Source organism: Capricornis sumatraensis, chromosome 1 (genome assembly GCF_032405125.1).
Source record: "Capricornis sumatraensis isolate serow.1 chromosome 1, serow.2, whole genome shotgun sequence".
NCBI classification, from domain to species: Eukaryota; Metazoa; Chordata; class Mammalia; order Artiodactyla; family Bovidae; genus Capricornis; species Capricornis sumatraensis.
In genome coordinates, this window is record NC_091069.1 from 91,669,161 (window position 1) to 91,690,805 (window position 21,645).

The following is a 21,645-nucleotide window of genomic DNA, read 5'->3' on the forward strand; positions in this document are numbered from 1 at the left end:
TATGGATCATCTTTATTAATATTACTCTGAATTCTTTTTCAGGTAGGTTGCCTCTTTCCTCTTCATTTATTTGTTCTTATAGGTTTTTAGCTTGCTCCTTCATTTGTAACATATTTCTCTGTCATCTCATTTTGGTTGATGAGTCAGGCTGTGTTCCTGTCTTATTGATTGCTTGGCCTGAGGTGTCCAGCACTGGAGTTTGGAGGCAGTTGGTGGAACTGGGTCTTGGTGCTGAGATGCGGACCTTTGGAAGAGCTCACATGGATTCATATTTCTTAGGGTAAAAGTACTCTAAGTTCAGCAGCTTGGACTTGGTGCTTCTACCACAGGGCCTTGGACCAGAAAGAAGGCTGAGTGCCAAAAAAATAGATGCTTTTGAACTGTGGTGTTGGAGAAGACTCTTGAGAGTCCCTTGGACTGCAAGGAGATCCAACCAGCCCATCCTAAAGGAAATAGTTCTGAATATTCATTGGGAGGACTGATGCTGAAGCTAAAGCTCAGATACTTTGACCACCTGATGCAAACAGCCAACTCATTAGAAAGACCCTGATGCTTGGAAAGATTGAAGGGAGGAGGAGAAGGGGGCGACAGAGGATGAGATGGTTGGATGGCATCACCGACTCAATGGACATGAGTTTGAGCAAGCCCCGGGAGATGGTGAAGGACAGGGAAGCCTGGCCTGCTGCAGTCCACGGGATCGCAAAGAGTCGGACATGACCGAGTGACTGAACAACCACCACCACCACCACAGGCACTTAGGCTCAAGCCCTGACCTGTTAGGAGATGAGAACTTCACGTCCTCCTATTCTGCCATCTTGACCGTTGGTATCAGAAACTTATTTTGAGCAGTTACCTGAAAATTGTTTCCTTGTGTGGAAAGTTATCCTATTTCTGATTCTTTCCATTCAGGCAGACTCGTTTTATTTTCCCATAAATTGTGTGTTTGCATTTGGTATCAAATTATCCAGATTGGGTAGTAGTAACTGGTTGGTTGTAACTCAAAAAAAACATTAAAAAAAAAAAATTTTTTTAGTTGCAGTTGGGAGAAAATAACAAGTCCTGGTTATTTATGCATTAAAGAAGTATTGTGGACTCAACGTTAAGCATTTGTGCCACTTTAGCTTCTTGCTTTCTGTGATTCTGGTTCATGTTTCCTAATTAGAGCACTTGACCCTGGTGTTAGAGGGTAAATGTGGTGTATCTTCTTAGGGCCTCCATTTAAATCACAGGTAGGAGCATGGGAGTTTTGAAATTACTATGGATATTGTATTGTCATTTAGTTTATTACATTCACATAAATTTTGGGACTACGAAGATGTTAGAGTTTGTTTATCATCCAATTTTTATGAATCTTGAATTTATTTTCCTTTGTCATCAGGGTTGTTTGAGTGGAAAAGCTGGTGAGGCATTGATTGAAGTGAGAGGTTAGAAACACTATTAAAAATAAACATGTATATTTTAAGGAATAGTGGATCACTTATAGATTCAGTGAGCTACAAGGGAAACCCTCAAGTAGTTTAGAGACAACAATTCATGCATTTTTATATTGCTAATTTATAGATTATGTGATTTATTTATGCAGTGGAGACAGTTCGTCACCAAGGGTCTGTTATGTTAGCTGCGTTCGTTCATATACTCATTCATACAGCATGTTCTTGCACACATTAATGCTCTTATGGCAGTGGTCCCGCAAAGTGTGTATCACAGTCACTGCAGAGTTTGCAAAAAGCTTGTTAAAAGCTGTAGGTACCATCCCCAGAGACTGTGGTGACATAGTGATCTCTCTTTAAAATAAACACATTGGATGATTCTGGTCTGTAGACCACTTTTTGACTATTATAGGAGAAAGAATTATTGTTACTAAAAGGTTAAAAAAAATACCCCATTACTTAAAAAGATTTAATGGCAGGAGAATGTGAAAGTATTTATGATTGTGAGTGATTTAAAACTTAAGCATAATACAACATAATAGGCTTGGTTTTGAATTTGACCTATCTCCTGTAAAGGCCAGTAGATGGTAGTTGTTTGCTAAACTGCAATAATGGATAACTTGTGATTGGGTGTAATGGATAACTTGGGCACAATAAAGGGTAAAAATGGTGGAGACCTAGTATATGCTGAAGAGATCAAGAAGAGATAGAATGAATACATGGAAGAATTGTGTAAAAAAGATCTTAATGAGCTGGATTACTACGATGGTGTGGTTAGTCACTCAGAGCCAGACATTCTGGAGTGCAAAGTCAAGTGGGCCTTAAGAAGCACTGCTGTTAATAAAGCTAGTGGGTGTGATGAAATTCCAGCAGAACTATTCAAATCCCTAAAGATGATGCCATTGAAGTTTTGCATTCATTATGTTAGCAAATCTGGAAGACTCAGGAGTGGCCACAGAATGGGAAAAGGTCAGTCCTCATTCCAGTTCCCAAGAAGGGTAGTAACAAAGAATGGCTCACCATCGAACAATTGCACTCATCTCCCACGCTAATAAATCTTGCATGCTAGGCTATTCATCATTACGCGAACCAATAGCTTCCAGATGTCCAAACTGGGTTTAGAGACAGAAGAACTAGAGATCAAATTGCTAACATTCACTGGGTTAAAGAGAAAGCAAGAGAATTTCAGAAAAACATTTATCTCTGTTTCATTGACTGCACTAAAGCCTTGTGTGGATCATGACAAACTGTGGAAAGCTCTTAGAGATTTGGGAATACCAGACCATCTTACCTGTCTCCTGAGAAGCCTGTATGTGGATCAAGGAGCAACAGTTAGAACCCTGTATGGAACAACTAATTGGTTCAAGATCAAGAAAGGAGTATGACAGGGCTGTCTGTTGTCACCCTGTTTGTTTAACCTGTACACCAAGCACATAATGAAAAATGCTGGGCTGAGTGAGTTACAAGCTGAATCAAGATAAGCAGGAGAAACATCAACAATCTAAGATATGCAGATGATACCACTCTTAATTGCAGAAAGCAAAGAGGAACTGAAGAGCCTCTTGATGAGGGTGAAGGAGGAGAGTGAAAGAGCTGGCTTAAGACTAAGTATTAAAAAACTAAGATCATGTCATCCAGCCCCATTACTGCATGGCAAATGGAAGGGGAAAAGGTGGAAGTAGTGACAGATTTCCTCTTCTTGGGCTCTAAAATCTCTGTGGATGGTGACTACAGCCTTGAAAACAGAAGACGATTGCTTCTTGGCAGGAAAGCAATGACAAACCTAGACAGTATTTTGAAAAGCAAGAGACATTACTTTGTTGACCAAGGTCCGTATAGTCAAGGGTATGGTCTTCCCAGTGGTCACGTACGGTTGTGAGAGCTGGACCATAAAGAAGGCAGAGCACTGAAGAATTGATACCTTTGAGCTGTGGTGCTGGAGAAGATTCCTGAAAGTCCCTTGGACAGCAAGGAGATCAAACCAGTCAATCTTATGGGAGATCAACCCTGAATATTTACTGGAACGACTGATGCTGAAGCTGAAGCTCCAGTATTTTGGTCATCTGATGTGCACAGACAAATAATTGGAAAAGCCCCTGATGCTGGGAAAGATCAAGGGCAGAAGGAGAAGAGGGCATCAGAGGATGAGATGGCTGGACGGCATCACCAATGCAATGAACATGAGCTTGGGCACACTTTGGGAGATGGTGAGGGACAGGGAGGCCTGGCTTGCTACAGTCCATGGGGTTGCAAAGAGTTGGACTCAACTGGGTAACTGAACAGCAGCAACAACTGTAAAGGCCAATAGATTATAATTGTTTGCTAAACCTTCAGTATTCTACCAGTCACAAGTTACCCATTATTAACACCATGTTGCTATTCCATGGTCTAAGTAGAAAATACATATCTTAAGAGTCAATATATATATATTTTAGTCATTTTAATTGCTTTGAAGAAATAGAATGATTTATTTTGAAATGCCAAATATAATTGAGGTCAGGCATTAAATTTTAATTTTTATCAAATGAGAGAAATGAGGTGAGGGTATGGTAAAACAGGTGTTGTTCATGCATGGTGCATAATTATGAAGGGATGCAATTTTGGATAACAATTTTAATACATGTTTTGAAATCTTAAAAAGATTCACATTGATTTACATGGTAATTCCATTCTGAGAGTCTCCAAAGGAGATAATTGAAAATATGAAAATAGAGATGTGTGTTATAGAATTATTTATAACTGCACAAAAACTTAGAAAAAATCTAAACATATTAGAGTAATATTTAAGGAAACCAGTGATCCATTTACACAAAGAAATCTTATTTAACTAGAAAATGTTAAGTGTCCATAATATAGGAAAATACTTATGTATTGTTATGTAAATAAAAGCAGTTTACAGAATTGTCTATCATTTTAAAGATTAGCAGGAAAGTTGGAAAATATTAATTTTTGTGTCTTTTATAATTATAGGATTATTGTTTTACCCTTGTCTTTATATGTGTTCCCCCATATTTTTTTTTATAATGAAGAAATAGCAGATATAAATCAGTATGTTGATATTTAAAGAGAGTTGAGGTGAGACACTATAACCAGGTACTCTCAAGGAGTTCAGTGGCAGCATTTGATAAGGATAGGGAATTTGTTTATAAATAGATTCAGAATAGTGATTCCAAGTTAATAGACTGTTAAAGGAATCAGTGCTGAACCCATTTTTCAGATTATGGTTTTGTAAATCACCTCAAGGGAGGAGTACACAGTGATCCTTCAAATTTTAAATCCCTTTTAGGTATGAAATCCAATGGAATTGGTATTAACTATATGAAAATTTTTGAAAGACTAGATGAGTGGGCAGGAATGTGGTTAAGTGATAGCCACTTGACCAGATATGAGTTGGATGGTATGCACTGAAGATTGTTCACTGGATAGTTATTTGCCCTGATGAATTGTATTCTGAACTACAGAGTTTAGCAAAAATTACAAACAAATTCTTATGTTTGTAATTTTAGTGGGTAATAAGGAATCCAAGATATTTGGATTTGGTCTGACCCTTTGAGGTTTTTATCAAGGAGAACAATAATTTTCTTTACAACAAGATTGTTTCTGTGTTTTTGGTTTGCTATGTACTGCTCTGGATGGGCTTGGGGTCAGATTCAGTCAGACAGTTCTTGTGTTCCCAAGGGCATGTTATTTTCTGTGTGAGGAGTCTTGTCATAGATACATAAAAACAAATAGCATCCCTTGAGATGTATCTAAAAATAAAATACTTAGTTTTGTAAAAAGCATAGCAGTAAATTCTAAGTATATGATCAAGGTAAGACAACAGTAAAGAGGGAAAGGATTTGCGGAGAACTGCTGAAATGTTACTTTTTAAATTAAATGAGATGGTTATATTCAGGAAGCCTTTTGAGAAACAATTTTGGTTACAGCTAGTCTTTGATGATTTTTTTCACTGTTCTCCATTGAAATAAAAATACCAGAATATTGTGGAGAGTGCGGTTTTCATAGTGCTACTATATTTCATTGATTTAAAGGTATAGATTTCCCCATATTTTAGTATTTCTGAAATTGAAATGCGTTTTGCAGTCAGTGGCATCTTTAAATCATTGTCAGTTGTGAAATGGTTATCACTGCCTACATATACCCAAACTCAATAATTAATCCTGTTGGTATGACTAGATAATGCAACCCATTGGTGTTTCAGGTAACATATCATTTAAGGAAGAGATGAACAGGTCTGTGTTGTCTTCTGAAACCTGTTAGTTGCACTTCCTGGTGATACCTTTTGGTTTGGTAACATCAGGAAAGGTGTAGCATCACAACTTGAACAATGTGTGTCAGTTGCTTGAAGGAGAATTCTGAGACAGTAGAGGAGCATTTTAAAAAGAAATATCACATTCTACTTCCTTAAATGGTACAGAGGATGATATTATGGAAAAACAGGGTCATTGATGACTGAGTTAAAAAGAAATTTAGAAATCAGATTGTGAATATGAAGAAAATTTTAAGAATATTTTGAATTCATTTTGCTTTTGTTTTTACATAAATAAACATGAGTGCTATGAACATTCATATCTAAATTAAGAACTTTTTCAATAAATATAACAATTCTGAGAAAGGAAACAATTTTATTTTTGACAAGTAATAAGCTTGAATACAATGCACATCACCAGCTGTCTGTTAAGAGATTGCAAAGACCTAAAGAACACTTATCCTTTTATACAGCTAAGCAGATAAAATCCATTCCATGCATATTCTTAGGATAAATAATAAGTAGTGCTCAACAAAGAGGACTTGACAGCAAAATTTGTCACACATCGTTCATTCTAAGTTCGCTTGGTAATCAGGGTGACCATAATGTATTAGCTAATTGCTTTATCCCAGGAAAAATAAACTTATGTATTTTTATGACAGGAAGTAATTTAGCAACTTGGGGCTAGGTGACCCTCTGAAGTTAGGCTCCTATCCTCCTTGATGATCACATTTCAAAGAGATGGCTACTGGGTCCTTGAGAAAGATGGTCCTGAGTTGCTGGTTAGAGGCTTGTTTAGCTTGTCCTTTTTCTTAATTAAAAAAATTTAAATTTGCATGCCGATGATAATTATCTCATACAAAGGGACAAGTCAGAGCCGGAGAAAAGGATAGTTGGAAGAGCAGAGTCTTTGAGAAAGGAAGACAGTTTGGGACCCAGTGCAGAAGTAGTTTGTTTTTCTTTTGATAGGAGCAGGAAAAGAGGAAGAGGAGGTAGTTCTCTTCTGAGTTTAGGGTGACTAACATTCAGGTTTGCCTGGGACTGAGAGAGTGCCCAGGACACCAGACTTCCAGTGCTAAAACTGGTGAAGTCCTGAGCAAACCAGGGTGGTTGGGTATTCTGCTGCTGCTTGTTTTTCCTTAACAAAGTGAAAAGGTTGATCATCTGCTGGGAATGGGAAAGGGATGATGGTTTAAGATAAAAGGAGAAGCTATATGAAGTAATTCTTTATCTTAAAGATGAAGGAGCAAATTCCCTAGGTCGTTGTGGTATGATTTCTGGGCTTTGTCTCCTAAGGGTCTTCTGAAATTTATGAACATAATTTCAAAGTTCTTATGGTTGTGTTTCTTTACAGTCTTATTCAGCTATTCAGGTGGAGGTGCTGTGTTAGGTGGAATGCTGGTTTTAACTATGATTTGCCTATGATGGAGGAAGAGAGGAGCAAAGGAGGAGGCCACAGGCAAGGAGATGATTATAGTGATGGATCATCAAATCTCAGGATAGGTGTAAGAAGTGGAGAAGAGAGGATGAGGGATAGTTGGCAAAATGACTCCAACAGACTTTTAGAAGTGAACTGGAATAATAGGAAGTGAAGAGAGTGGGATGCCTGAACCTGAGATTTTTGAGGTGGTATAGTTCCTGGTTTGGATAAGGCAGTGGCACCCGACTCTGGTACTCTTGCCTGGAAAACCCCATGGATGGAGGAGCCTGGTAGGCTACAGTCCATGGGGTCGCTAAGAGTCGGACACGACTGAGCGACTTCCCTTTCACTTTCCACTTTCATGCGTTGGAGAAGGAAATGGCAACCCACTTCAGTGTTCTTGCCTGGAAAATCCCAGGGACGGGGGAGCCTGGTGGGCTGCCGTCTATGGGGTCTCACAGAGTTGGACACGACTGAAGCAACTTAGCAGCAGCAGTTCCTGGTTATTGATATGATATGGGAATAGGGGCTGGAGCGGATGGCAGAAACAATCATTGAGTATTGTAATGATCACACTATAGATGTGATTTTAGTGATTAAGGCAGGTTTTGGTGCTCCAGAAATATTCAGTTATTTTCTTTTCATATACTGTTGTTTTCTGTTTGCTGTTTTATTTTGTTTGATCAGTACCTTGGTTTGAGGAGGTGGTGGTGGTCTTGAACGAAGGTGATTGTAAATAAATAAGTAGATGGATTAAAGCAAATATTGTTTAATCAGTACTTGTCTTTATCATATGGCTTGCTCCTGGAAACTTTATAATTGGTTAAGTTTCACACATTAACATCTAAAACGATGATCCACTGCCCATTAACCTATTTGAGTCCCAAATAAGCACAGGGAGAACTTTGTGTCATGTATGGTTATTGGTACTGTATTGCTTTGCTCACTCCAGTTTACCTCTTTCTCTTTTTATAGGACCGCAGCTGAATGCCCAGCTAGAAGGTTGGCTTTCACAAGTACAGTCTACAAAAAGACCTGCTAGAGCCATTATTGCACCGTAAGTTTAAAGGGTCTTTACCCAGAATCTTTCATGTGTTGATTTTTAGTAAAGGATGAATGTCTATGGATTGAATTAAAAATTAAAAATCAAATGCTGTGTTGAAACGAAGAAGTTATATTCACTAAATTTCATGATTGCTGTGGCTTTCACTTTAACTCAAGGGTAAAGTAATTGGCTATTTTCTCAGATGCAGAAGTTTCAAATTTTATTTTTGGTAATAAAACTGACTTTTAAAACAGTTAAACATTAGTTGAAGCAGTTTAAACATTAGGTAAGCTTGATGATTGCAGTAGTATTTGGTACAAATGAGTAAGTTCTATTTTAAACATTAAAAAGATTGACTTTAATCACATAATTTTAAACTTACAAATAAAAGTGTATTAAACACAATGTGGTGCAATATGGACTAGCAGCCAGGATTTTAGAGGATGGGTAGATTTTTTTTAAATGAAGGCAGTCTATTGCCTATTAGAAGGCAATCTGTTGTCTGTGTTAGAGGACTTTTTGAGAATTACAAGCTAACAAACACAGTTAACTGTTTGTATGGTATGAATTCAGTTAATTTTGATTTGGTAAATGTTGGCGTTTCTGCTATTTTTCTCTCACAGCAGCATCTTTTATGTGACTTCTCGAGTTCAGGTTGGTAACTTGATAAATAATTAATAGTGAAAATAATAATAGTAACCACTTATTAAACACTATGAGAATTAAACAAGTAAATACACATAAAGAACTTACATTAATGTTGGGCACATAATAAGTATTATATAAATGTTACCTATTTTATGTGCCAAACATTTAGTTAATGAGATCTAAGTTGATCTCATTTAAAAGATGCAGGAAGTTGACTACACTGCTTACCAACTGTGTGACATACAAGTTATTTAATCTCTTGTGCCTTTGTCTTATTGGTAAAATTAGAATCATGATATTACCGTCATACAGTTTTTCTAACGATTAAATGAGCTAATCTTTATAAAACTTTTAGCATAATGACTTGCTATTACTTATTTTGTCATTCAGCAGATGTCTATCAGGCCAAATACTAGATGCTCTTCTTTGTGCTGCTCTTTGAATAAATTGAAATCACTACTCATAGTGCTTGCCTTTTAGTATTTGGGGAATGCGGACAGTAAATAATAATGCTGTGTCGAGTGCTGTTGGGCGCTAAGAAAACTAAAGCAGATAAAAGGATTGAGAGTGACAGCATGGGTTGGGAGTTGCTGGTTTATATAGAATAATAAGAAAAACTCTCCCTGTTAAGTAGCAATTGAGCCTAAATGATGTGAGAGAGGAGTTGTGTAGATACCCAGGAAAGAGAGTTTAGGTTGAGAAGCAGCAAGGACAGAGGCTCTGGGACAGAATATGCTTAGTGTGTTTGAGGAAAGGCAAGGCCCGTGTAGCTGGAGAGGCATATGTGTGTGGAAGAGCAGTGGCTGAGATTGGCAGTGGGGGCTTGATTATGGGGAGGCTTCGTAGGAGATCATAAAAGCTTTGGTTTTCATTCCAAGTTATATGGCAAGTAAGGAGAAGCTTTAAGCAGAAAAGTAATACCATCTGACTTAGGTTTGCAGGGGATTATTCTTGCTGTGGTCTAGACTTTTTGTTTTGTGGAGGCGAGGAGTCTGTTTAGGAGGCTTATTACTCTAGTACTGAAAAGAGATGATGTAACGGCTTTGACTGGGAGCTCTAGTGGCAGAGGTGATGAGAAACAGTATATTCTGGGTATTTTTGAGGCTAATAAAATAGAAGAAAAAGTCATGGATGACTTAAGTTCTGGCTTGTGAAATTGAAAGGATGCAATTGTGTTTATATTAATTAAAGGGAAAAAGAAGGGTAGAGGTGGGGAGTGGAATTTTGAGTGTTTGTAAAGAATCTAACATTTTATTCTCCCTGTGGTGATGTTGAGATGCCTACTAGATATCCAAGTGGGGATTTCAAATGGGCAGCTATATATGTGAATCTGCAGTACAAGGAACAAGGGCTAGGCTATGTTGGGATATCACACTTAACACAGTTAAGTGTGTAACTTATCACTTAAAGTCTAATTGGACTGTAGTTGCCTAGGAAGTAAAATAGGAGAAATTCAGACTAAGCCCTTAGGCAAGCTAGCTTTATTTAGAGGTCAGGATGAAGATGAATATCTGCAAAGGAGATTTTGAAGGAGGACGAGGGAGGAAGGAGGAAAACCAAGAGTGAGTGATGTTTCTGGGAAGTAAAAGGATGAAAATGTGTCAGGGAGAAGATCAGGTGTGTCAAATTCTGCCAGTAGGTCAAATAAGATGCAGACTGATAATTGATAATTGGATACTGTGGAGATTGCTGGTTATTTCAGTAAGAACAATTTCTGTGGAGTGGTAGGGATGAAAGCACAGTTGGAGTGGGTTCAAGAAAGAATCAAGGAGGGAAATGAAGACAGTGAATATAGACAGGTTTTTTGGGGAGAAATTTTGCTATAAATCAAGGAAATAGGGCAATGGGAATATGGTGTCAATGTAAAGTGAGAGTTATTAAAGTGTTTATAATGTTGACACAATCCAGTAGAGAAAAATTGATGCAAGGATAAGCTGGGAAGTTTGTATAAGTGAGATCCTTGGTTGGGTGAGAAACGATAGATTAATAATCATCTTTTTATAGTATCTCATAATATATGTTCTATTGTCATTCCCATTTCTGTGCTGATACTTGACTATTATGGTATACTAACTTCCTAGATAAAACCTGTTCTAAATGTGGGAACTGAACTGAATCAACATAAAATTAAAATGAGGTTAGTTATTCATGAAAAACTGGCTATGCTTGTTTCCTTCTTGTAGTTAGTTTTAAATTGAAATCTTTGGAAGTAGCCTGGGAAATGAGATATTTGGGCCTGAGTTACAAATACTTTGATTTGTAAAAAATTTCTAAGTTATCTGAGGTTTCAAAATGAATATTGAAAATAGTTTTGGCTTTGGTGTGCATGTTTCTGCCATATAGTGACTTTGTAGTTTATATATAAATAATTTCTACTTTGTTAATATATGAAAACTTTAAGTATAGTTAAGTTCATCTTATTATATGGTTTCCAGAGGCAACTTTTCCAGAGTTACCTTTCTTTTTTTTAAGGTAGAAAAGCAATAACAAATATTTTATTGTTAAATAGGCACAAGGGCTTTCCAGGTGGCTCAGTTGCAAAGAATCCTCCTGCCAGTGCAGGAGACATGGGAGACTTGGGTTTGATCCCTGGGTTGGGAAGATCCCCTGGAGGAGTAAATGGCAACTTGCTTCAGTATTCTTGCTGGAAAAATCTAACAGACAGAAGAGCCTGACTATGGGTAAAGTCTGTGGGGTCACAGAGTTGGACATGACACAGGCACAGAAAGGTCTTTGTAAGAACATACTTATATAGTAATTAGACAACTTAAAATTTTAACATTTCTGTATTTATTTAAAATAAGAAATGTATTTTTAAAATGTTATAAATTCTAGCTCTCTGGGACCACCTTTTCTTAGATTGTGCCTTCATAAGAATAAATCATACAAGGGGAACCTTAAAAAAACAAACCCAGAACCTAAGTAGCACACTTTCAAAAATGCTTAAACAGTAGGTCCTTTTTATCTTGAAGTAGATTAAATAGAATAATGTCATTTATTATTGACATTATTAGAAGAATAAATATTGACCCATAAACTAACTGTTGATCCATCTTAAAGAATTCTAATCTGTATGACATATAAGCAGGCGCATTTGGGAGAAGGATTAAAAAAATTTGAGTAAAAAATATCCTTATCCTTTGATTGAAACAGAACTACAGGTTCCTTAAGGCAGAGGAGACAGTATGTGGCCCAGGGATATATATTGAAATGATCTCATGAACTAGGAGTTCGAAAAGCCTTCCTGCCATGACTGCCAGATACTTTGATGCCAGAATTGTTTATCTTGCAATATTTTTGAATAATTCAGCAACCGTTAAAATGGAGCTGTATCGATATACATCACTTAAGAAACCTCTTACTGAATATAAAAATATAAGCCAGTGATTGTAAAAGGGGCTTAATTTGTATGATGAAACCATATTTTGCTGTAAAGCATAGAACCTGCCTCCAATGCAGGAGACATAAGAGACTCAGGTTCGATCCCTGAGTCAGAAAGATCCCCTGGAGGAGGGCATGGCAACCCACTCCAGTATTCTTGCCTGGAGAATCCCATGGACAGAGGAGCCTGATGGGCTACAGTCCATAGTTGCAAAGAGTCTGACACTATTGAAGTGACTTAGCATGCATGCACACACAATGACTATTGAAGGCTCCCACCATACATTTACAATAGAGTTTGATTTTTTTTTTTTTAAGTTTTTGGCTACACACATGGCATATTCTACATTGACAGCATAGAGTCTTACCCACTAGACCACCAGAAAAGTCTGTTAGTTTGATTTCTTAGTGGCTAATCTAGTAGGAATAGTATGGAATAAAGGATACTTTTACTTTTCATTCTGTACCTTTTTTCATTGTTTGACTTTTTTCTTTCTTTTTTTTTTTTTTACTGTGGACATGTATTACCTTTAGTATAAAAACCAGTTTGAAAGCCAAGAAACATTTACATAGAAGACCAAGTTGTATATAGTGAAGTGTACCTATAGAGCTCCCACCAGTGTATATCATGAGATAGTGAATCTTCATAAATTATCTAGTTAATTTAATTTCCTAAAGATATGCAGTCCTTGTTAATATTAAGTGGCAGGTTATTCATGGCAGTATGTCAAATCATATATACTCCAGCAGTAAAAGAAACTCAGTATGCAACATTGTGGTTAGCTTATTCTTACTTGACTTTTTAGCTCATAACACTGTTTACTTAATATTTGTGAGGTTCCAATTATAAAAATAAAATATCCTGAATAATGGCTGTTTTACCTGGACATTTTTGGGGTATAACAATCTACTGATATTTTTTATTGAAGCAGGAATCTTTAGGGCCATTGAGCCATGCCTATGAAAGAAAAGAATACAAAGTTAGGTGCAGCAGAATAAAATTGAGAGGGCAGTATGGAGATTGCTGCTTCTGTGAACTGTTTGGGGCCAGTTGTCCCCCAGCTTGATCCTGTATGCTCACAGGTGTTATTTTTTTTTTATTGTTTTTTCAAATTTTTGTTGGTGTATAGTTAATTTACAATGTTGTGTTAGTTTCAGGTGTATAGTAAAGTGAATCAGTCATATATATATATATATATATATATTCACTTTTTTTTTTCAAAGATTCTTTTCCCATGAAGGTCATTACAGAGAATTGTGTAGAGTTCCCTGTGCTCTGCAACAGGTTGTTATTAGCTGTCTATTTTATATGTAGTAATGTGTATGTTCACAGGGGTTTTTAACTTTAGATTCTAGGTTTGTAGATCATAACTTAAGGTTGCAAACTTTTCTTAAATCTCTTAGAAAGGAGATCTCATTTCATCTGGTCCAGTCTTCTCATTTCATCTAGTGCGGTCTTTATTTTGCATTTTTTGCTGCTGTTCAGTAGAACTAGGACTACTAGATTCTGACTTTGTTGAAGTCAAACAAGTGTTCTTTTATGATTCCCTATATCCTCTTTGATGAAAAGCCTTTCAGAATATTTGTAGACTTGGCATTCATGGTTGATACAAGTGAAAGTTCATGTAACGATTGGTAATGTTCCTGATGTAGGAATATAAATTATATCACACTGCAAGGACGCTGTATGGAAAACTGTCACTTAACCAGATCGTGGACAGTGGCATTGCATCCTCATTTAATAGCAGCTCTGTAAAGGGCACAAATTCTGGTAGGTTAGGAACTGGACTTGCTAATATAAAGGGTCTGCTGTGTAGATGTAAAGGGAGAAACAAAAGTACTCTGCATTAAAAGAAGGATCGGTTTTTAGAGGCATAGCTCTAGCCTAATGACAAATTATAGATATTAGAGTATAATTCTGTATTTGTTTTCATGAGAAGTTACATTAAGAATCAGAGTGATCTGTAACTGTTAGCAAGGATGTCTTTGTATTAAGGATTTTACGAACTTTAAAAAGACTGACTTGGACACACTTTTATGGTGCATCGTCAAATATCTGTAGAGCGCAAGTGTTCATTGCTCTTCTGGCGGTCATGCACAAAAGAAAATAACGTAGTCATTCCCTTAGCAAAGCTTTTTACATGCCTGTAGAATTAGATTCTGTCAGCAAGAGAAAGGTATAGGGACAGAGGATCACCGGTGAGAATTGATGATGATTACTACAACTTTATTCTTTACCATGTATCTGGGCCAGGATAAAGGAAAGTAATAGAAATTCTCTTCTTTTACTGTGATCTTAGTCCTTGCATACAAGTAGAGTTCCTCACTATGGGGGATAAGAGGGATGGTATACTCAATGATTTTTAAAAAAAAGATACACTTCAATGTATTCTTTATCCAGGTTAAGACTCCTCTCTCTTTGCCACTATTTTATCTTTCATTCAAGCATACTTTTAAGCCTTCAGCTTCAGAAAGGACTAAAACCATGATATCTGAGTTCTTATTATGAAACAAGTTTACCTTAGTTAATCATGTTATTAAAGCTATCACCTTTCCCTGTAGTCTTACAGGATATATGATTCTGGAATTAGTCTTCAGTTGTTAGGACATTTACTTTTCCAACTCCACGGACTCTTCCCCCTTTTCCTTCAAATACGTACAGGTCTCTCTTAGTGGTTAAGAATGGGTTCTGGAGCTCTACTGCCTGGCTTTGAATCCTGGAGTACCAATTACTATCTGTATGACCTTGAGCAAGTTTCTTAACCTTTCTGCTTTAGTTTCTCCACCTATAGAAAGAGAAAAATAGTAACTCCTATCTCAGAGAGTTGTTAGGATTAAAAGAAATGCTTTGAGTTAACATAGAAGATTGCCTGACATGTGGTAAGCACTTAGTAGATGTTAGTTACCACCGTTAATCATAACTGTCTTCTTTTTCTTCGTCCTACTTGGTCACTAAGATATGCCAGTTTTTCTTTTTAGACTCTAGTGCATTGATTTCTCATTTCCCACTGACACTGACACCATTCTAGACCATGACATTACTACCTCAAATCACAGTTTCCAAGAGAGCTTCATGTAACACTTCTGTCCCTAATGTCTTTGTGCTTGTTTTTCAGTACACGATAACAGTTTCACATGGTCACTTCCCTGCTCAAGAGCATACATCAGTTTTTCAGAAACTTGTTTTATCAAGTCCAGACTTGATAATGAGTCAGTCTCATTCTGTCTTAGTACTACTCTCTTATTGCATTCAGGCCAATTTCATATTTTCTCATTTACATCATACATTCGGACATTTGCTCATGTTTTTCCTTCAGCCTTTATTCCCTTCCCTTCCCTTACTATTTCTGTCCTACCTGTTCTTCAAGAATCTAGTGTTTCTAAGAAGTCCGGCACTTAAGAACCCATACACTTATGGCGAATTAACGTATGACAAAGGAGGCATGATTATACAATGGAGAAAAGAAAGCCTTTTCAATAAATGGTGCTGGGAAAACTGGACAGCTACATGTAAAAAAATGAAACCATTCTTTAACTCTGTATATAAAAATAAGCTCAAAATGGATTAAAGGCCTAAATGTGAGACCAGACACTATAAAACTCCTAGAGGAAAACAGGCAGAATACTCTCTGACATAAATTGTAGCAATATCTCTTTCAGTGTATCTCCCAGAGTAATGGAAATAAAAGAAATAAATAAACGAACATGGGACCTATTTAAATTCAAAAGCTTTTGCACAGCAAAGGAGACCATAAACAATATGAAAAGACAGCCCACAGAATGGGAGAAAATATTTGCAAATGATTTGATTGACAAGGGATTAGTCTCCAAAATCTACAAATAGCTTATTGCCTCAGTATCAACAAAACACACAGCCCAATCAAAAAAAGGGCAGAAGACCTAAATAGATATTTCTCCAAAGAAGACATACGGATGGCCAAGAGGTATATGAAAAGATGTTCAGCTGGGAGAAGGGATAGTTAGGGAGTTTGGGATTAATATGTACACACTGCTATATTAAAAATGGTTAGCCAACACGGATCTACTGTACAGCACATGCAACTCTGCTCAGTGTTATGTGGCAGCTTGGATAGGAGGGAAGTTTGGGGAAGAACCAATACATGTATATGTATGGCTGAGTCATTTTGCTGTGCATCTGAAACATCACAACATTGTCAATCAGCTATGTTGTTGTTTAATTGCTGAGTTGTGATAAAAAGTTGAAATATGTATTTTAAAAAAAGAACTAAGCTTTAGTAGTAACAGCATTGGTAAAATCGGGAGAGACTCAGAAAGACAGGTTGATTTAGAGATTGGAGCATAGATTGAGGTTCAGGGCCTTTAAATTCACGAAGAGCAAGTAGTAACTAAGGTCTGAAAAGCAGATCTAAGAAGAAAGGACCAGTTTAGGATACAAGAATTGAGAAGTGGAGGAATGTGAAGTGAGTGAAAACTAAGAGCAAAGCAGTGTTAAAAATCTGAATGTCATTCACGTTTGAGACAGACCAGGACCCGTCTGGATGGATCAGATGAATTTTAAGGTCCACATGGCAGGGCAAGACAGTGTATTTCTGAATTGATTGGAAGGAGCCAGTAATGTTAAGATGAGGAACAGGTGTTAAGAATCTGAAGCAGTTGGTATTGGTGTCTTGGGCATTGAAAGATGGATCAAATAGAGCCTCTGGTTAGTCTAGAGTATCAAGATTAGTACAGGATGACAGCAAAACTGAATTTGCTAAGCCATAGGACAACTTACATTACCTTCTGGCTAAGGTTAGAACTGGGTTATGAGAATATTGCTATACTGAGGCAGCTTGATAGGCTTCCTTGACAGAAATGTGAGAATGGAGTGACCACCATTACTCTGATTAGTAAAGTCTTCAGTGATTACAGTGTGCTTAGCATATGTCCCATGTTACTTTAGTCCTAATTAAGCAAGCACATTGCTATCTTGTATGACTGTGACTGACTTATGTGACTCTCTTTTTCTGTGTTTAGTTAAGATGAGTACCATTTTTAAAACAGCTCTATTGGGGTATGATTAACATTCAGCTGCATCTAAAGTGTACAGTTTTATATGTAAGTTTGAAATATGTATATGCCTGTGAAATCATTACCACAGTTAAGACAGTGAACATACTCCTCATCTTCAGAAGTTTCCTTGTGCCTTGTTTACCTCTCTGCCCTTCTCCCCACCCTCTTACATCCACTGATTTCCTTTCTGTCACTATAGTTTTTATTTTTTAGAATTATTTATTTTTTTAATTTAAGTGTAGCTGATTTACAGTATTGGGTTAGTCTCGGCTCTACAGCAAAGTGACTCGGTTTTAATGTATATATTCTTTTTCAAAATTAAACATTTTTAATTATAGAATTATTTAAATGGAATCATAATATGAAACTTTTGTCTGTATTCTCTCATTCAGCATATTTATTTTTCTTTATTTTGCCATTCCTTTTTTTTAGGCATAATTATTTTGAGTATGTCAATAGTTTGTTCCTTTTTTATTGCTGAAAAGTTACTTTGTTGTATGGATATATTTTAATTTGTTTATCAGTTCATCTTTTGAGGGATAGTTGACTGTTTCTGTTTTTGGCTATTGCAAATAAAAATGGGATGAATATTGGAGTATAAATCTTTGTGTGCACATAATGCTTTTTTTTTTTTTTTAAGGAGTGGAATAGCTGGCAGGAGTTACATAGCAGAAGTATGCTTAGCTTTTCTTTTTTAAAAGACATTGCCAAACCATTTTTTCCAGAGTAGCTGTACCGTTTTGCATTTCCACAAGTACAGACTGAGTTTCGCTTCTGCTTCCTTGCCACACTTGGTATGGCCACTCATTTTATTTTAGCTTATTCTAGTGGGTGTTTAGTGGTAGCTCATTGTTTTCATTCGCCTCTCCTTAATGACTAACCGATGTAGAGCCTTCTCTTGTATGCTGTTCGCCATCCCATGTGTTCTTTTTGAAAGTATCTGTTCACATCTTTTTCTATTTAAAAATTCTAAAAAATCTTAATAAAATATACATAACATAAAATTTACCATTTTAAGGATTTTTTAACCATTTGTATAGTAGTGTTAAGTGCATTCACATTGTTGTACAACCAGTCTTCAGAATTCTTTTTGTCTTGTAAAATAGTTACCTGTGTCTTTTTAAAGCATTAGGTTGTTTTGAAATTTCTTTGTATATCAGATATAAATCTTATATCAGATATTTGCTTTTTCTTTATATATTTAGAGATAAATCCTTTATCAGATATATGCTTTACAAATATTTTCTCCCAGCCTGTGTTTTTTCTTTTCAGTTTACTGTGCGTCTTGAAATTAGCCATGATAGGAATGATTTACTCCACATTAATAGGCAGATTGCTACAAATCAGGACTTTGTTTTATGTTGATTATATGTCTATACTCAAAGAAAGAAATGGGGAAAGGTTAATAACGCAGATTAAACTTTGTGTTATGTCTGTAGCTTTACAGTTGTGACTAGCACAAAGAAAACGAGGAAGAAAATATGTTTTTCATTATTTGAAAAACTACTGTCTAATAAACAAAAGACATTTTTCAAGTTGTTGAATGAGTGAAATTCAGGCATATGTCTTCATTGTTTCACTCTTGTCACTTGCAGTCATTATTTGGCTAATGATTAAAGAGGTCAGCTAAAATCAGGGAAAGCATTCTGGGACAATCAATTGCCTGTGCGGAATTTGCAGTAAAGGATGGTACATATTTTTTCATTGTTTGGAAATTGTGTGATATATATCTTTTTATTTCAGTAAAATTTATAATAAGCTTCTGTACATGTGTATACATTTTTTCCCCCCTGCAGAGCCATTTGTTAAACATTTACTGCCCACACACTAGAAGCATTAAAGAAAATATTTCTAGACTCACATAACTTGAATCAAGAAAGAAAATTGATGTTCTGAAACGTAGTCATTGTATGGGTGATCAGAGAACTAATGTAAAGCTAAGACCAGAGGGTGAGAAGGATAGAATGCTTAATAGTGAGAGAAAATGAAAGGGCATGATACATAAAAGGCCAGGTCAGTTCTCTTACCTCTACGTATGCAGAGGGACATGAGCTGTTTCTTATAGGGTATTTGTTTTGCTCTGATTTGACTTGCTTTTAATCTTATCATTTTGTGTATGTAATAGTCTGTTGATGATATTGAACAGGAATGTTAAAAACTCATATGTTATTATTAGTGTTACATTGCGTGTTAAGTCGCTTCAGTTGTGTCCAACTCTTTGTGACCTTATGGACTATAGCCTGCCAGGCTCCTCTGTCCCTGGAATTCTCCAGGCAAGAATACTGGAGTGGGTTGTAGTGCCCTTCTCCAGGGGATCCCAACCCATGGACTGAACCTGAGTCTCTTTCATCTCCTGCGTTAGCAGTCGGATTCTTTACCACTGACTCCACCTGGGAAGCCCCTTAGTGTTACGTTAGCAACTTCAAATAAGCCTAGAAAATTTTAAATCTAATTTTCCTTCAGATCAAAAGAAAAAAAATTACAAAATACTTTTTAACATATAAAATTGGAACACAGAACAATCATGTGTTCCTTGTGCTATTCTAGAAGTTGCATCATTCCCTACATTGCTTTTTAATCTATACACATAATTCTGTTATGTTTACCATAATTACTATATTTCTTTCAGAAGTTATTTTTCTCCCAGAATGATTTGCTTTTGAATCTGATCATTAAGTTAAACATTTTTTTGTTTTGTAGCCATGCAGGGTATACGTACTGTGGGTCTTGTGCTGCTCATGCTTACAAACAAGTGGATCCATCTATTACGTAAGTAATATAGCTAGATTCCATTTTGATTAGGTGGTTGGAGATTATATCATACTTGCTTTGTCACTGAAGTAATTTGTTTTACATATTTATTATATATTTGATTTCATTAAGAATTTGACTTTTTATCAATTTGGTTATAACATGTAGGTTATAAAAAGCTTTAATACTGTTTTTTACTATCTGAGCATTTGGTTATTACCTTCCCTTTGATGGTAAAATATTTAGTTCTGGAAATGTTAGATGGTTAATACACTATTGTGATTTTGTAAGAAATATATATTTGGTCATTTAGAGGATCAAAATATATTTCACATATATATTTAGTCTTCTTCCATAGTTCCCCAAACTGTTGGACTTGCCTAAGTGGTGACATTGACAAAAAAGCTGTTTCTTGTATGTTAATAAAGTGACTTTTGGACCCCCACCTAAGACCGGGGACTGGTTGCCAGAATATTCAAGCTGTGTTTAGAAGGTTGGAATTTTCATTCCCACTTCCTGACCTCCTCTAGGGAGGGGAGAGGGCCTGGAGGTTGAATCAATCATTATCGTGATTAAAAGCCCCAAAGGGCAGGCTTTGGTTTGGAGAGCTTCTGGGTTGGTGAACATTTGGAGATTTAGGGAGAGTGACCTGCCTGGAGAGGGCATGGAAATTCCTGGCTCTTTCCCCTTACCTTGCCCTTTGCATCTCTGCCATCTGGCTGTTATTGAGTTACATCTTTCTATAATAAACCAATGATCTAGTAAGTGAAATGTTTTTCTGAGTTTTGTGAGCCGCTTTAGCAAATAAAGTGAACCCAAGGAGGGGGTCATGGGAAGTAATCAGCCTGTCAGAAGTACAGGTAATAACCTGGACTTAATTGGCATCTGAATTGAAATTCAAGGAGGTGGTTGTTGGAATCTCTAATCTGTAAAGCCTAAGTGACAACCTGGGCTTGCAACTGGCATCTGAGGTGGGAGATGGCTGTGGGGACATTCTTGTAGGACTGAACCCTTAACCTGTGGAATCTGATGTTGTCTCAAGGTAGATATTGTCAGAGCTGAGTGTGCCCCTCCTGCCCCCATGAATGGACTCAGTGATAGTGGGTCCAGGAACATTACCAGTTAAATAGTTTGCTTTTTAAAATTTTCTTTGAAAACCTGGAGTCGAACACTTTTTTAAAGAAAAATCCAAAGCCTTTTTTCTATTTTAATCACTTTATAATTGAAAATTTTTTATTGTACTTGTTAAATTCTGGTTAATGAATGAAGAATAATTTCTCATTGACAGGAAAAGGTATCTGAATTGTTTTAGAATCTGACAGTGAATTTAATATGGTGTTTGAAGTGTATTATCTCATAATAATTTAATGACAGCTCTGAAATTAGCTTAAAAAAATCTTCCTGGCAAATTGAGACTGAGTCATATAGTACTCTATAAAATGAGAAAGTTGTGAACTTTAAAAGCTTAGTATACCACTCTCTAAAATAAGAAATTTGTGAAAGTTCAAAAATTTCTGCTGGAAAATTTTAATTCTGTCAGATGTTGATTGATTGGTTAGACCTGTACTAGCATAGATGAAGTATCATCATTCGTGGTGAGATGTAGAAGTAACTCACAGTAGCCATGAGTTTAAAAAGAGAATCTCACCCTCAGCCTGCTTCCTTGCCTTTGAGCAGTTTGTTCAAA

General features: G+C 36.4%; 1 protein-coding gene across 3 annotated transcripts in view; it reads left to right on the forward strand.

Annotated features, from left to right (window-relative positions):
- MEMO1 (mediator of cell motility 1) overlaps positions 1-21,645 on the forward strand; it is a 110,722-nt gene that overhangs the window by 40,653 nt on the left and 48,424 nt on the right. For 2 of the 3 annotated variants that reach the window (XM_068970419.1, XM_068970428.1), the window contains exon 2: positions 8,075-8,156. In XM_068970419.1, the coding sequence (XP_068826520.1) occupies positions 8,075-8,156 (82 nt within the window). Of the gene's footprint in view, positions 1-8,074; positions 8,157-19,907; positions 19,977-21,645 lie in introns of all 3 variants that reach the window. The other variant, XM_068970437.1, reaches the window with a different exon arrangement.